The 15,679-nt window shown below is 48.0% G+C and overlaps 1 protein-coding gene across 3 annotated transcripts in view; it reads right to left on the reverse strand.

Moving 5' to 3' along the window:
• The window catches only part of TXNDC16 (thioredoxin domain containing 16), a 63,682-nt gene that overhangs the window by 25,002 nt on the left and 23,001 nt on the right, over positions 1-15,679 (reverse strand). For all 3 annotated transcript variants that reach the window (XM_039535288.1, XM_039535286.1, XM_039535285.1), the window contains 4 exons: positions 15,527-15,587; positions 9,831-9,951; positions 8,750-8,896; positions 8,203-8,262 (listed from right to left, as the gene is read on the reverse strand). In XM_039535288.1, the coding sequence (XP_039391222.1) occupies positions 8,203-8,262; positions 8,750-8,896; positions 9,831-9,951; positions 15,527-15,587 (389 nt within the window). The remainder of the gene's footprint in view (positions 1-8,202; positions 8,263-8,749; positions 8,897-9,830; positions 9,952-15,526; positions 15,588-15,679) is intronic.

The raw sequence follows: 15,679 nt of genomic DNA on the forward strand, positions 1-15,679 counted from the left end.
AACCCACTGAGCCAATAGACAGCTAATTATCCGAATGGCCACACAACATCTGAACCAACAGACAAAAGGTGAAAGACACCAGGCCAGTGAGAACACAGGGACAGAGGTGGAGAGTGATTAGAATATGAGGCCCCCTGCCGACCCCATCCCACACACTCAGGGTAGTTATGAGCAAGGTCAGATTGTTAAGGGGAGAGCTCGCCTCCATAAAACCATAACGACCAAGGTCTCCAGAGAGGAAGGCAGAATTTCCCAGTGTGAAAACTTCACAGAGAATATGGCCCATGGCACAGCCTCAAGACTTGGAACCGGATCCAAACTGACAACCTTCAAAGCCAGCCGTGGCTGGCGGAGCCGCCATCCACAGAGGAGTAACCCGATTCACAAATCCTTAGCCAGCAACTCAGGGAGAGTCTCTCTCCAAGCCCTACACCACGCTGGAGACCGTCAGTGTCACTCCCTGCCCGGGATAAACCACGCAATCGTATCATCCTGATTTTGTAACAGGCTGTGGAGGAGAAGGAGCTGGAGCAGAGAACATGGCCAGCTATGGAGGCAATGGCGCCAGCACTGGGAAGGTCAGAGGGCCATGGCCCTCCCGCTTTTTGCCACGGCCTGCCCCTCCTCTTCCTCCCGAGGCCCCGCCCCCAGGCCAGGTCGGCAGCTGGAGGCCAGGCAGCATGGGGCACCACACCACAGACCCTCCACCTGTCCAGGGTGGGGCAGCAAGAGCAACCCCCAGCCCATGTCCCCAATCCCTGGTCCCCCTACCCAGGGCAGGTGGAGGGTCCACAGCTCCGTGCTCACTCTGGTTTCTGGCTTGGCCGTGGTGAGGCCTCAGTTGGAAGGGGTGGGGTGGGGCCAAGGAGGGGGCATGTGGCTCCCCCACTTTTAGGAAGGATCCGCAACTGCTGTTTGGAGGGGGAAGATCTTTTCTCAAACTTTTTCTGGCTCTCTTGGCCGGCCTGATGACGCCGCAGGGTCCTTCCCACGCAGGGCAATGCCTGCCTTTTGGATTGCTATATGACTCATCGTAAGCAGAACCGGCTTTAGGCCGATTCGCCCGATTCCCCGGAATCGGGCCCCACGCCTAAGAGGGCCCCACGCCAGCGCCTTTTTAATTTTTACTCACCCGGCAGCAGCGCTCTGGGTCTTCGGCACTTGCTAAAGCCGGCCCTGATTGTAAGGTCACCTGCCGGGGAGCGTGCGCACATCATTTCAGTGCCCTGTGGGTCAGGAGACTTCTCCTGGATAATCTGCTGGCTCATCAGCTAAATCCCAGCCTGAAGACACCGGCCTCCAGGCTCCCGCCTAGCTCAAGATCACCAATCCTTCAGGGAAGAGGAAGGATCTCACACCACACCTGACACAACCTGCCCCTGCAGCCACTTTGCCCAGAGACATGACACATGCCACTAGGGATAGCTCAGTGGTTTGAGCATTGGCCTGCTAAACCCAGTGTTGTGAGTTCAATCCTTGCGGGGGCCACTTAGGGATCTGGGACAAAAATTGGTCCTGCTAGTGAAGGCAGGGGGCTGGACTCAATGACCTTCCGAGGTCCCTTCCAGTTCTAGGAGACTGGCATATCTCCAATTATTACCTTTAGGACTCAGTTCTCTTTTGGAAAGCCAGAGCACCCTGCTCCCTTTTGTCCCACTAACTCCCTGCACGGGGGCACTGCCTCGGCTAGATCCAATACCCAGAGATGGCAGATTTAAGCCAATGCCCTGCTTGCCACACTTTACCCTCCCAGTGTTGTGATTCTAGGTAACTTACCAGGCAAACCCCCACCCCAGGAAGAGAAATCCACCTGTGACATCCTGTTTCCCCCATTTCCCACTGGTTTGACAGCATGAGATGCTGTTATTCATCTTCAATCGTTTGGCGCCATCTAGTGGCTACAAGATCATTCACGGACAGCTCCATTTCTTGTTAATTCTCAGATCTCGACAGGAACTGGTTTTTGTGTTTCATGGGGAAATTCCATGATCTTGAAATGTTTTCTGTTCCGAAACAGGGCATAACCAAAAAGTGTCAAGATTTTCCAGGAAATGAAATTCCAAGGAAAAAAGTGGTTTGGGGTCGACTGAAACATTTTGATAAAACTGAAGGATTTCACTCCAATTTTGAACTTTTAAAACTTTTTTAATGTACTGAAAAACAATGAATTTCATTTCGAAAGGGGGAAAAAAATCAAAATGTCCTGTACCGAAAGTGTCAAAAAGGGACGTTTCTGCACTATCGAAACGCTTTGTTTTGAGGGGGCAAGGGCAGAAGAAAGGGTTACGTGTTTTGATTCCCATAAAAAGGGCTTTTTTTTTAAACTGAAAAACCTTTTCAGTGAAAAATATCTGAGCAGCTGTACCCATTATCTTTCTTTCTCAGCACAGCTGCAGCCTTCCTTCACTCTGGTCAGCAAGGTTCCAATGGAACAGATGTGTATTTGGACAGGCCTGTGGTAGGGGACAGGGGAGCAAAGGAGAACCTTGGTCTGACACGTGCTCGAGCACAGCTCCCTTTTTCATTTTAATCAGGTTGCCACCAGGGACTCTGCTGGCTCCCATTAACAGAATCGGACAGAGGCTTGGTTGGTGCCTCGTTTCATAACGGCCACATTCGCCGACGCCTGCTGCTTTCCCTTCCTTCTTTATTTCTACCTACGGATCTCGCAGACTCTTTCTGACATGCCGACAACTAGCTGCAGGATAATGGAGTTGCCCCTCACAGACCGGACCAGACCATGCTAAGGGATGGAGGAGCCAGACAGTTTCCTTCCTCGCTCAATATGGTGCCGCTGGTGAGGAGGCAGAAGATGTAGTGACTCCTAGTGGAGACATGTCACAACACACGTGGTGATTTAGTTGGTGACTGGATGATTTAGTTGGAGATTAGGTCCTGCTTTGAGCAGGGGGTGGGACTAGCTGACCTCCTGAGGTCCCTGCCAACCCTGATATTCTATGATTCTATGAAATCTCAGCCTCACTTAAGTCAATGGAAGTTTTGCTGCTGACTTCCCCAACTTCCCCCCGGAGTAAGGATTCCTGTTGCAAACCCAGACCAGTGCCTGTGGCAGTAAGCATGACAGCAGCAGGGTCTGAACAGCTGGAGGGAAGTTCACTGGTTAAGTAAAAAAAATATTGATATGATCAGGGGCGGCTCTAGGCACCAGCAAAACAAGCTGGTGCCTAGGGCGGCAAAATCTAGGGGGCGTTCCCTGCGGCGGGGGGGGGGGGGCGGCCGGCTGGGCCGGCGGCCCAGCCCCAGGCCTGCCAGCGGGCGGTGCCACGGAGCCCCGGGATGACTGGACCTCCCGCAGGCATGACTGCGGAGGCGCTCGTCCGGCGGCGCGGCGGGCCCGCCCGCTGGCATGACTGCGGCAGCTCAAGCGGAGCCGCCGGACCCGCGAACCGTCCGCAGCCGCGGGAGGTCCAGCCGAGCCACGCGGGACCAGCGGTCCCTCTGCAGTCATGCCCGCGGGAGGTCCGCTGCTCCCGCGGCTCCGGGGCGCCTCCCGCGCATGACTGCTTGGGGCGGCCAAAAACGTAGAACCGCCCCTGGATATGATAACAACAACCAGAGCCCTTTCTGATATTTCCTGTTTATTTTCAGGACTTTGTTTAACCAAAGAACAGCAGCTAGCAAAGCTTCTGGCCAGATTCCCTTCATGGGGTTTAAAAGGCTAGAAATGTTGAACAGCATCAAACCAACACAAATCACAAATTATATCTCCAGAGCTCCCTCTGCTGGGTTCTTGTTCACAAGTCCCACACTCTGTTCCTTGTCAAGGCTCTGCACAGAACTGCTGTGGTTCAAGCTTGCCAGGAGGCCTGCTTACTGCATGTCGGACACTCTGGGCAGAAGGAGACCAAAGCAAGAAACCCCAGTCATGGCAGAGCACGACCGCCAGCAGCAGGATGAGCAGGAGAATTACCAGCAACAGCGGTGGCAGGTCATTTTCCAAAGAGGAATGAGGGACACTGAGCACCATGTGGAGTACAGGTATTGAAGGGTATGTGCTGTTTAGGAAAGACAGAAATAAAGGCAAAGGTAGTGGAGTAGCATTGTATATCAGTGATGAGGTTAACTGTAAAGAAATAAGAAGGGATGGAATGGATAAGACAGAGTCTGTCTGGGCAAAAATCCCATTGGGGAAGAAAGCTACTAGAGCCTCCCCTGAGACAGTGCTTGGGGTGTGCTATAACGCGCCGGGATCTGATTTAGATATGGATAGAGACCTTTTTAATGTTTTTAATGAAGTAAATACTAATGGGAATTGTGTGATCATGGGAGATTTTAACTTCCCAGATATAGACTGGAGGACAAGTGCTAGCAATAGTAATAGGGCTCAGATTTTCCTAGATCCGATAGCTGATGGATTCCTTCACCAAGTAGTTGCTGAACCAACAAGAAGGGATGCCATTTTAGATTTGGTTTTGGTGAGTAGTGAGGACCTCATAGAAGAAATGGCTGTAGGGGCCAACCTTGGTTCAAGCGATCATGAGCTACTTCAGTTGAAACCAGATGGAAGGATGAACAAAAATAGATCTGGGACTAGAGTTTTTTCTTTCAAAAGGGCTAACTTTAAAGAATTAAGGAAATTAGTTAGGGAAGTGGATTGGACTGAAGAACTTGGGGATCTAAAGGTGGAGGAAGCCTGGAATTACTTCAAGTCAAAGTTGCAGAAACTATCAGAAGCCTACATCCCAAGAAAGGGGAAAAAATTCATAGGCAGGAATTGTAGACTAAGCTGGATGAGCAAGCATCTCAGAGAGGTGATTAAGAAAAAGCAGAAAGCCTACAAGGAGTGGAAGATGGGAGGGATGAGCAAGGAAAGCTACTTTATTGAGGTCAGAACATGTAGGGATGAAGTGAGAAAGGCCAAAAGCCATGTAGAGTTGGACCTTGCAAAGGGAATTAAAACCAATAGTAAAAGGTTCTATAGTGATATAAATAAGAAGAAAACAAAGAAAGAAGAAGTGGGACCGCTAAACACTGAGGATGGAGTGGAGGTTAAGGATAATCTAAACAAATACTTTGCCTCAGTCTTTAATGAGGAGCTTAGGGATAATGGTAGGATGACAAATAGGAATGAGGATATGGAGGTAGATATTACCACATCTGAAGTAGAAGCCAAACTCGAACAGCTTAACGGGATGAAATCAAGGGGCCCAGATAATCTTCATCCAAGAATATTAAAGGAACTGGCACATTAAATTGCAAGCCCATTAACAAGAATTTTTAATGAATCTGTAAACTCGGGGTTGTACCGTATGATTGGAGAATTGCTAACATAGTTCCTGTCTTTAAGAAAGGGGAAACAAGTGATCCGAGCAACTACAGGCCTGTCAGTTTGACATCTGTAGTATGCAAGGTCTTGGGGGAAAAAATTGAAGGAAAAAGTAGTCAAGGACATTGAAGTCAATGGTAATTGGGATAAAATACAACATAGTTTTACAAAAGGTAGATCGTGCCAAACCAACCTGATCTCCTGCTTTGAGAAGGTAACAGATTTTTTAGACAAAGGAAATGCAGTGGATCTAATTTACCTCGATTTCAATAAGGCATTTGATATGGTTCCACATGGGGAATTATGAGCTAAATTGGAAAAGATGGGGATCAATATGAAAATTGAAAGGTGGATAAGGAACTGGTTAAAGGGGAGACTACAACAGGTCGTACTTAAAAGGTGAATTGTCAGGCTGGAGGGAGGTTACTAGTGGAGTTCCTCAGGGATCAGTTTTGGGACCAATCTTATTTAATCTTTTTATTACTGACCTTGGCACAAAAAAGTGGGAATGTGCTAATAAAGTTTGCGGATGACACAAAGCTGGGAGGTATTGCTAACACAGAGAAGGACCAGGATATCATACAGGAAGATCTGGATGACCTTGTAAACTGGAGTAATAGTAATAGGATGAAATTTAATAGTGAAAAGTGTAAGGTCATGCATTTAGGGATTAATAATAAGAACTATTGTTATAAGATGGGGAGGCATCAGTTGGAAGTAACAGGAGGAGAAGGACCTCGGAGTGTTGGTTGATCACAGGATGACTATGAGCTGCCAATGTGTTATGGCCGTGAAAAAAGCTAATGTGGTCTTGAGATGCATCAGGCGAGGTATTTCCAGTAGAGATAAGGAGGTGTTAGTACCGTTATACAAGGCACTGGTGAGACCTCATCTGGAATACTGTGTGCAGTTCTGGTCTCTCATGTTTAAGAAGGATGAATTCAAACTGGAACAGGTTCAGAGAAGGGCTACTAGGATGATCCAAGGAATGGAAAACCTGTCATATGAAAGGAGATTCAAAGAGCTTGGCTTGTTTAGCCTAAGAAGGTTAAGTGGGAATATGATTGCTCTCTATAAATATATCAGAGGAATAAATACCAGGGAGGGAGAGGAATTATTTAAGTTCAGTACCAATGTGGACACAAGAACAAATGGATATAAACTGGCCATCAGGAAGTTTAGACTTGAAATTAGATGAAGGTTTCTAACCATCAGAGGAGTGAAGTTCTGGAACAGACTTCCAAGGGGAGCAGTGGGGGCAAAAGACATATCTGGCTTCAAGACTAAGCGTGATAAGTTTATGGAGGGGATGATATAATGGAATAGCCTAATTTTGGCAATTAATTCATCTTTGACTACTAGCATTAAATACGCTCAATGGCTTGTGATGGGATGTTAGATGGGGTGGGATCTGAGTTACTACAGAGAATTCTTTCCTGGGTGCTGGCTGGTGAATCTTGCCCACATGCTCAGGGTTAAGCTGATCTCCATATTTGGGGTCAGGAAGGAATTTTCCTCCAGGGCAGATTGGCAGAAGCCCTGGGGGGTTTTCGCCTTCCTCTGCAGCGTGAGGCACGGGTCATGGGTCAGTTGATGGAAGATTCTCTGCACCTTGAAGTCTTTAAACCATGATTTGAGGACTTCAATGGCTTAGACATAGGTTTGATACAGGAGTGGGTGGGTGAGATTCTGTGGCCTGCATTGTGCAGGAGGTCAGATTAGATGATCATAATGATCCCTTCTGACCTTAAAGTCAATGATTCTACGACTCAGAAAATACTGCAGACTTCCTCGAAGGATCAATTCCACCCATCCTTCTCTACTCACAGATCACCTGATGTCTTTTAAGATAACCCTCATCATTGCTATTGCTGTGTATAATTTATGCAGTGCCACAGATGTACATGAGTTACACCTGGCAAGAGACATAAAAAGCAGTAAGAAGAGGTGCTTGACACATATTAGGAGCAAGAGAAAGACAAAGGAAAGTGTAGGTCCTCTACTTAGCAGGGTCATTAAGCTCTGGACTAGGCTTCCAAGGGAGGTCATGGAATCCCCATCATTGGCAGATGTAAAAACAAGTTGGACAAACAATTTGTCAGGGATGGTCTTGGTTTACTTGGCCTTCTGCCACTGTCCTCATGTTTGCTGTAACTGCTCCTTATTGTAGCTACCGACTGTTAGTGCCTAAGGGTGATTTTCCCCATCTCGTACATGGCTCTCGTTCTTGTTTCCAGGATGTTATTCATTTACCCCTCACACTGCAAGCAACTCACACACGAGCCTCGTGCTCCTTGGTCCAGGAACGGTCATTTTCTTATACGTCTGTGCCGCACCTAGCACATGGGGCCCTGATCCCTGCGTGGGGCTCAGAGGAGCGTCTACAATGCAAATACCAAATAACAGTAGTCCCTGATGTTAGCACGTTCCTTGCTCTTAAGACCATATTTTGACACCTGCTGCTATTTATATTTCACTTCCCTCAAGCCCCCACCTCTACCCCGACTCTCCCCACCCTGCCCCTTCCCACCACTGCCCCACCTCTTCCCGCCCCATTCCACCCCCTCCCCTGAGCGTGCCCCATCTTGCTCCTCCCCCTCCCTCCCAGTGCATCCTGCATGGCGCAGAACTGCTGATTGTGGTGGGCAGGAGGCGCTGGGAAGGAGGGGCAGGTGCTGATTGGTGGGGCCCGCTGGCAGGCAGGAGGTGCTACAGGGAGGGGGAGGAGCCCCAGAGGGGCTGCTGGTGGGTGCTCCAGCAGCCCCAGATGGATGCTCCAGCCCCAGAGCACCCACAGAATCGGCGCCTATGTCTAGACACATCAGTTAAACTTCCTCCTTTGTAAAACGAGGACAGGGTCCAGGGTATGAACATCGCCTGCTTTTTAACAATGCAAGGGAGCTTTGGCACTGTACCTTTTAACGCAATGGCCACCTCTACATACGACTGCAACATCGCCAGAGACACCGCTTCCCCTGCAACATAGAAGAGACACTGTCAATAGTGGTACATCACACACGGCCTGTCTGTCGGCAGAGTCCAGGTCACTCCTGGTCAACAGGATGGGTTACTCTCTATATAGCATGCTTCTTCAGTGTCTCAAGTTTTGCCATCATGACAGACAGCGATGGTAGCTCTCCAATTTAACGTAGGGAATTGTTCTGGCTCTAGGATTGCTATGCGGAAGGTAGAATTACATTGAATGTATATGTCACTACAAAAGAAATACCTAGGTATTTTATATGGAGATCTTCAAAAATAAAAAGCTTGTCTCTGTTCAGTATTACTCTATCACAGAAATCGATTTAATTGTATTGTTTAGGATGCATGAGGACACCTGGAGCCTCACACAGGCATCTTTTCAGCTATTATTTAAATAGAAATAACTAAATAAATACAGGCACTCTAAACTCTACAAGAAATGTGCACCCACGGTGCTATGGATATGTGTATTGTACTCACAACTGGCGTAGAATAGTACCACCATGTGAGCAGTCTCCGTCAGAGCAGCATTAAAAGTTTCTTCTGTCAGGGTACGGATGAGTTCCAAAGGGAGTTCGCGCTTCCTGTCTCTGTAAACCGCTTCCATCACCTGGTCATCTTGAATGTCTAGAGCAAATCAACGTACACATAAACACGAGTGCACAGACGCAGCAGGAACTCAACGTTTGCCAGGGTTTGAAAAGACCAAATGCAAAAGCAGGAAGAAACCAAGCAATTTATTATGATGCCTATGTATACTCCAGTAGCACCTAAAGGCGTCAGTCAAGATCAAGGCCCCATTGCGATAGATGCTGTACACACATACAACAAAGACAGTCCACACCCTGAAGAGTGAACAGTCTAACTATGAGATGAGAAACAAGAGGTGGATAGGACAGGCAGATGGGGAACAAGAGGGACGCTGTTCTGATCAGTGAATTAAGCAGCCGTCAAGACTTGCTACTGATATACTATTTAACACTATTCTGCTAGATACTCTGAGCTTCACCGAAATGAAAGGAAAGATGCAGAGTTATGCCAGCTGCGGATGTGACCCTGGGAGTAACGAATACTTTTATCTAGGAATCCCACTCACATTTTTGTTTTCCTCAGACTCACACCGCCTGTTTCTTTCTTCATTTTGGCCGTTTCTTATGTGAAATTATTGAAAACATGAGCAGCTTTCTAGGAATGTATTTTAAAGGAAGACTCACATGGGCATGTAAGACAAACAGAATTTGGGCCCGGCACGCATGGGGACTCGAAAGAAGGCAGCCTGTATTTTCAAAAGTGGCTCTGGATTTGGGGGGCCTGACCTGAAATACCTGGTTTTCTGACAGTGACGAGCACCCGCCCTCTGAAAACCAGGCGTCTCAAGTTGGACACTTAAAAATTAAGGCCCTGAGCCGGTTTGGATCATATAGACCAGTGCAACTACAGTACTTCTGTATGTTTCAGAATGTCTCTAGCAAGGAGGCAACAGCTGTATGAGTAACTCTCCTTAGTAATTAACTAGCACGTGACTAAATGTGAACAGGAGAATTCCAAACATCAACCTTACCCTGGTCATTACTGTCACTTTCATCCTCGTCTTCCTGGATCTGTTCGCCCTTTATCTTGTCTTCCACAAGGGCTATTATTTCATCAGTGTCTTCCAAAACCAGGTATTTGATCGGCGCACCCTGGGGAAGAGAAAAATACCAGCTGGGACACAAGGGCATTTATTTGCACCTGTGCTCTGGAATGGCTGGAGTCGCTGCAATATAAAATGGAGGCAAGAGGGCGCTCAATGGCACCAGGTGGCCACTTTTTGTTTGGTTTTGGACATGTCAATAGACTTCTAGGGCTGCTGCACATGGCTCCACACTCTCACATTCGGCAGCTGGAACATCAGCTCAGTGGTTTAAGCATTGGCCTGCTAAACCCAGGGTTGTGAGTTCAAGCCTTGAGGGGGCCCCTTAGGAATCTGGAGCAAAAAATCTGTCTGGGGATTGGTCCTGCTTTGAGCAGGGGGTTGGACTATATTACCTCCTGAGGTCCCTTACAATCTAAGTCGAGATGACTCTGCAGTTCCTCCTCCTGCCCAGAGGGTTGCTGTGGTGTCTGCTGGGTGACTCTCCTATTCCCCTGGCAAACTTACAGGCAGCACAGAGCAGCTGGCAAGAACTGGTAGCAGCAGCAGCAATGAACTGGGGAGACGATAGTGCCACAAGAACTTCCCTGCCAACACCCCTTCCCCGATGGGAGTTATCCTGCAGGGCTCAGTATTGAGACCAGGCAGTTCCTACTGTAGCTTTAAAACCCAATATTAATACTAATCTAAAGGGTTCCCAGCCCTGTGTTTTGCCATTAACGTGCTCCAGCCACTGGCACTGGTGAAAAAGGAGAACTGGAGCAAGCCTCTTTTTCATGCGGCTCTTACTCAAAACACGCCTGATTGTTGCCTTGCCTCTCAGGAGAGAGCATCTGTTTTCCCTCCAGTGACAGAACTGTGTGCATTTGGCTGCCCGCCTTGATCAGGAGGCTACATTAGTGTCACATGACCCACCAAAAGCTGCCTACCGGCTAACACCTGCTTTTGCAGATGTCTACAAATTATGCAACCCGTTCACTCAAAACTCTGCTCCGCAAGTGGATACCATGGCCCGTCCATTTCAGACAAACTGCTGGGGCCACGAGCAGTTCCCCTGAGACGATCAAGAACGTTAATGGAATGCTGATGAATTATTGGTCTTCCCAGAAAATAAGAATTCTAACGAACGTTTGCAGCGGAGTAACCACAATCCTGACACGGAGAAGGATTCTAGCATAGAAAGGTCTCCCATTCAGATAGGAGTCCAAGAACCTTTCCTTTAGATTCGGGCCTGGATTCTACCTCCTTTCTCTGTTACAAACCATAAAGCAAAGGCCTGCTTTGTGCAACATGAACATCTACCCTTCCGCTAAGGGGTTGTTTTGTGCAGCACCACGAAATACCCTTATTAATTTGTATTTATGCGCTTGGTGCTGTACAGGACAACCAATACAGAGAGCCCCTGCAATTGCAACTTGCAATCAGATTAAGACTGAAATCTATCAGAGAGGAATTGGAATCGTGACTACAGTCTTGACAGCTTTCTGTTTTACATACCTCAGGCAATCATACAATCCCCACCTAGGGACCACCTGGGCACCTCACAATCTTGTAACCTATTTTTTCTACAAAACACCCCTGTGAGGCAGGGCAGAGCTACTACCCCATTTTACAGCTGGGGATCTCAGGCACCAAGCGGCTACATGACTTGCCCATGGTCACAGAGAAAATCTGTGGCAGTGCCGGGGACTTGCACCCAGAGCTCCTGAGCTCCAGGTTGGCGCCCTCACCACTAGATGATCCTTCTTCGGTGATGAACTTTGAACAAATCTGGGCCCGGCTCCTGCCCCCTCGGTTCCAGCAGGGTTCCCGTACTGGCGAGGGGTCTGACTGCAGGATCAGGCCCTTTCTGAGCAAGGGGCTGCCGTCGGCTTTTGGGATGAGCTCCCATTGATGGGTTTTACTTTTACACCAAAGAATTTCACTTCATACCGCTATTTGTTATCAGAAAAATGTCTCTTACTGAACTGGATTCTACATAGTCTCCCCCTACTTCCCAGCTGTCTAACTAGGTACTCATCTGGCCTTGATACCCAGAGCATCTGAGCAGCTCATGATCATTAAGGATTTTATCCTCCCAACAGCCCTGATAGGGAAACATCCTCCCCATTGTACAGATGGGAAGACTGAGGCAAAGGGCAGATTAAGGACCTGTCTACACTGTGATTAAACACCTGCGGCACCTAGTCTGAGAGACTGGTCAGCCGACTACAGCTCACAGGGCTCGGGCTGCGGGGCTAAAAATTGCAGTGTGGACATTTGGGCATGGGTGGAGGCCAGGCTCTGAGACCCTCCCCCCTTGCAGGGTCTCAGAGTTCGGACTCCAGCCTGAGCCCGAACATCTACACTGCAACTTTATAGCCCCGTAAGCCAAGCCCTGCAAGGCCGAGTCAGCTGACCCAGGCCAGAGGTGAGTCTTTTATTTCAGTACAGCCGTAACCCTTGGTTCCTGTGTGCTCTGTCAATCAAACCTGACCATTTCATCTCCGTCTGGGAACCTCTCACAAATTATCGTTCTGAGGAAAACAGGGCCTTGATGAAGAATGGAATCCTGGGTGTAACTGGATTGTGTGTTGTGTTTACATGAAACCAGAAGAACAAACTGAATTGACGTATTTTCACTCTCTCCTTGTTACCTTTCCATTCCCTTGTTTCGGTGGCTACGGGCTCACAGGGTTAGATAGCTGCTTTCACCTTCTGTATGTAAAAGACCTACCGGTGCAGACAAAGGCTTATCCGGTGTCATTTCAACAAAATGGATTTAAAAGGAAATTCATTACAGCAGAAATACAGCAAACAAGCTATAGGCTCATCCTATTGTCTCAGACAACAGACCTGGAACGTGTGTGTCACTCACCTGACAAGTGGAAACCCCAAGGAGGAAGTTAGATTCAGGTCCAATCCTGCGTGCTTTGCACACGCATGGGAGAAGTTCAGTGTATTCATTGCAATGTGCATTACCTGGCATTTGTCAACGCTGAATTTCATCCAACATCCCACCCGCCCATTCCCCAGCGTGGGCAGGTCCCTCCGAAGGTACTTTACCGCTCACGCCATCCCCACATAGTTTCCTTATTAGCCTCTTGGGAGGTACGTTGTCAAAGGCCTCTGTAAAGTCAAAATCCCTGGAGGCTTCAGGAGTCTTAAATGGTTCATAAGCCTCATGCTGGCTTTCTGCACTGGGTGAATTTCACCGTATCTGTTTTGCCCCAAAAACAAACATGAACATAGGAACGGAAGGGACCAGCTAAGTTATCAACTCCAGTCCCAGCTATCACAGGTGACCCCGGCATACCATCCCGTTCGTACATTTATCGAGCTCCATCTTAAAGCCAGGGACTCTCTGGTGGGGAGGCTGTATACTAAGCAGCCCTTCGGACCTCTAATTGAATGAGTTAACATTCTATGTTACACACACAAGATCTAGCATGAAATGCAAAAGATATCTTAACGTGTTTTGAAAAATGAATACTGTTCAGATAATCCCCCTGAAGCATATTTTAATGGACCAGTACACATGCCCTGTCTTAGCTCAATACTGTATTCACATCTTGGGAGAGGGAAGGAATTATATTTCATATTTTAGCCTCCATGCAAAAGTATGTAAAGCAACTAAATTGAATTTTTGTTCAGAATGGCAATGCCAATAGACCTTTAATTTTAGCAGTGCTGGAGGTCACCACTATGTCATTTACCAGACAGTTTCATTTTCATAACAGAAATGATGCTAGGAAGTTCTGGAGTATTAGGAGAATGAAGATAGTGTAAAAAGATCAGCCAATTATGGTCCCAGTTAATTTCCAATCTATACACGTTTCTCTGGAAATAAAAGTGAATGCCTCCTCTAAAAAGGGACTACGTAAAAATGAGGATGTTGGGATTCCATATTTGTCTCAATGATTGCATTTCAAATTGGTTTCATTTAAATGAAGGGTTTTCTAACTGTCTGCCCTATAAACTCAATACGAGTTCTGAAAGTCCACCTGTTTTCTTTCTGGCTATTGCATCTCATTGATGACAAAAATTCTGCAAAGCTAATCTTGCCCTTACTGTCATCTGGGATGATTTAGTTGGGTTTGGTCCTGCTTTGAGCAGGGGGTTGGACTAGATACCTCCTGAGGTCCCTTCCAACCCTGAGATTCTATGATTCTATGATCCCGTTTAACCCCCTACACAAGCAGGCTTTCAAATGGGTAACACACCACCTGCTGAGGGCTGCTGTAATAACAAAAGCTGTTCTTAGCAATCCTCAGGGTGCCAGAATAAAGCCCTTCACCACCCAGCAGGCCACACTTAGCTCTGAGGCTTCCTCTCCCAGCCAGAGCTCTGCTTCTGTCCCCAGCTCCTCTCCCAGCCGTCCCTTGCAGGAGCTCAGCCTTCTCACCCCAAACTTCTAGGACCAAATTCCATCTGGGTTTCCCACATGATCCTCCTGCTCCACTGGGCTCCTCTGTCGCAGCTCCCTCAGTGTCTCCATCTTCACCCTCTCCTGAACTCCCCCCACCACATCCTCCTGCTGCTCCTTATAAAGCCACCGCCCTGGTCTCTCCCAGGTGTGACTTGGTTTGTGACCAAGGTTGGCCAGCCCCAGCTGTTAAGGGGTGAGCCACCCTGTTACAGCCTTGTATAACGCTTGCTTTCTCTTAACTCACACAGGACAGGTCTACACCAACGGTGCTCCAGCACTTCTGTGAAGACTCTCCTACGGTGACAGGAGAGCGTCATAGAATATCAGGGTGGGAAGGGACCTCAGGAGGTATCTAGTCCAACTGCCTGCTCAAAGCAGGACCAACCCCCAGACAGATTTTTGCCCCAGATCCCTAAATGGCCCCCTCAAGGATTGAGCTCACAACTGCGGGTTTAGCAGGCCAACGCTCAAAACACTGAGCTATCCCTCCCCCCGTATAACGAATCCACCTCCGCGAGAGGAGGTAGTGACAAAACAATACAGAAATGAGGATTTCACAACCACAACTATTGATATGTGATTTCTTGCCAGACAGATGCTGTCAAACTAAGTTTTCTTTAACCATCTTAAGATCTGTCTTTATCTGGTGCTAGTGGGTGCCATTAGGACAGGGTCTCCTTCTTCACAGCCAGGTCTTACTTTGTTTTAATGTCATTTAGATGGCAGGTGAGGATGTGATTTCCTGCTTCTCAGCTAATGCTGCTGCTTGGCTGCTCTTTTAATCTGGCTGCAGACGAAGGCCTTATCCTGGTGCCCTAATGTGTGCAGGTAACACAATGTGGGCAGGAGGAGCTCTCCCATCGACACAGCGCTGTCTGCACGGGGGCGTTAGGTGGGTAGAACTGTGTCGCGCTGGGTGGTGGATTTTTCACACCCCTGAGTGACGTACTTATACCGATGTACGTTTATAGTGTAGACCTGGCCAGTAGTTCAGCGTCAGTAGCCATGAGCAGCCCTACACTAACGAGCCCGTGCCGTTATGCATTGATAAGGGAAGAAATGTCAGTTTTACGCATCCAAGGGGATTGGTTAAAGAACAGCGAGGAAAACAATCGTGAAAAAATAACACCTCGAACTTCTACCGGGAAGTGCACTATGTTAAAGCAATCGGATTAAACGTGAACCAATCGCGTCATGAATAAATACAACAACTAACCTCTTCTGCTGTCTTGAGGGCTACGTTAGACCGGAGAAGAACGTTCAGCTCTACGGAGTCCCTTTCAAAATATAAATCAGATGTTAAACGGTGTCATGGATAAACATTCTCCCCTGGGTACTGCCTCACTCGTGGGCACTGGTGCTTCTCTAG

This window comes from Mauremys reevesii, linkage group 4 (assembly GCF_016161935.1).
Source record: "Mauremys reevesii isolate NIE-2019 linkage group 4, ASM1616193v1, whole genome shotgun sequence".
Lineage (NCBI taxonomy): Eukaryota > Metazoa > Chordata > Testudines > Geoemydidae > Mauremys > Mauremys reevesii.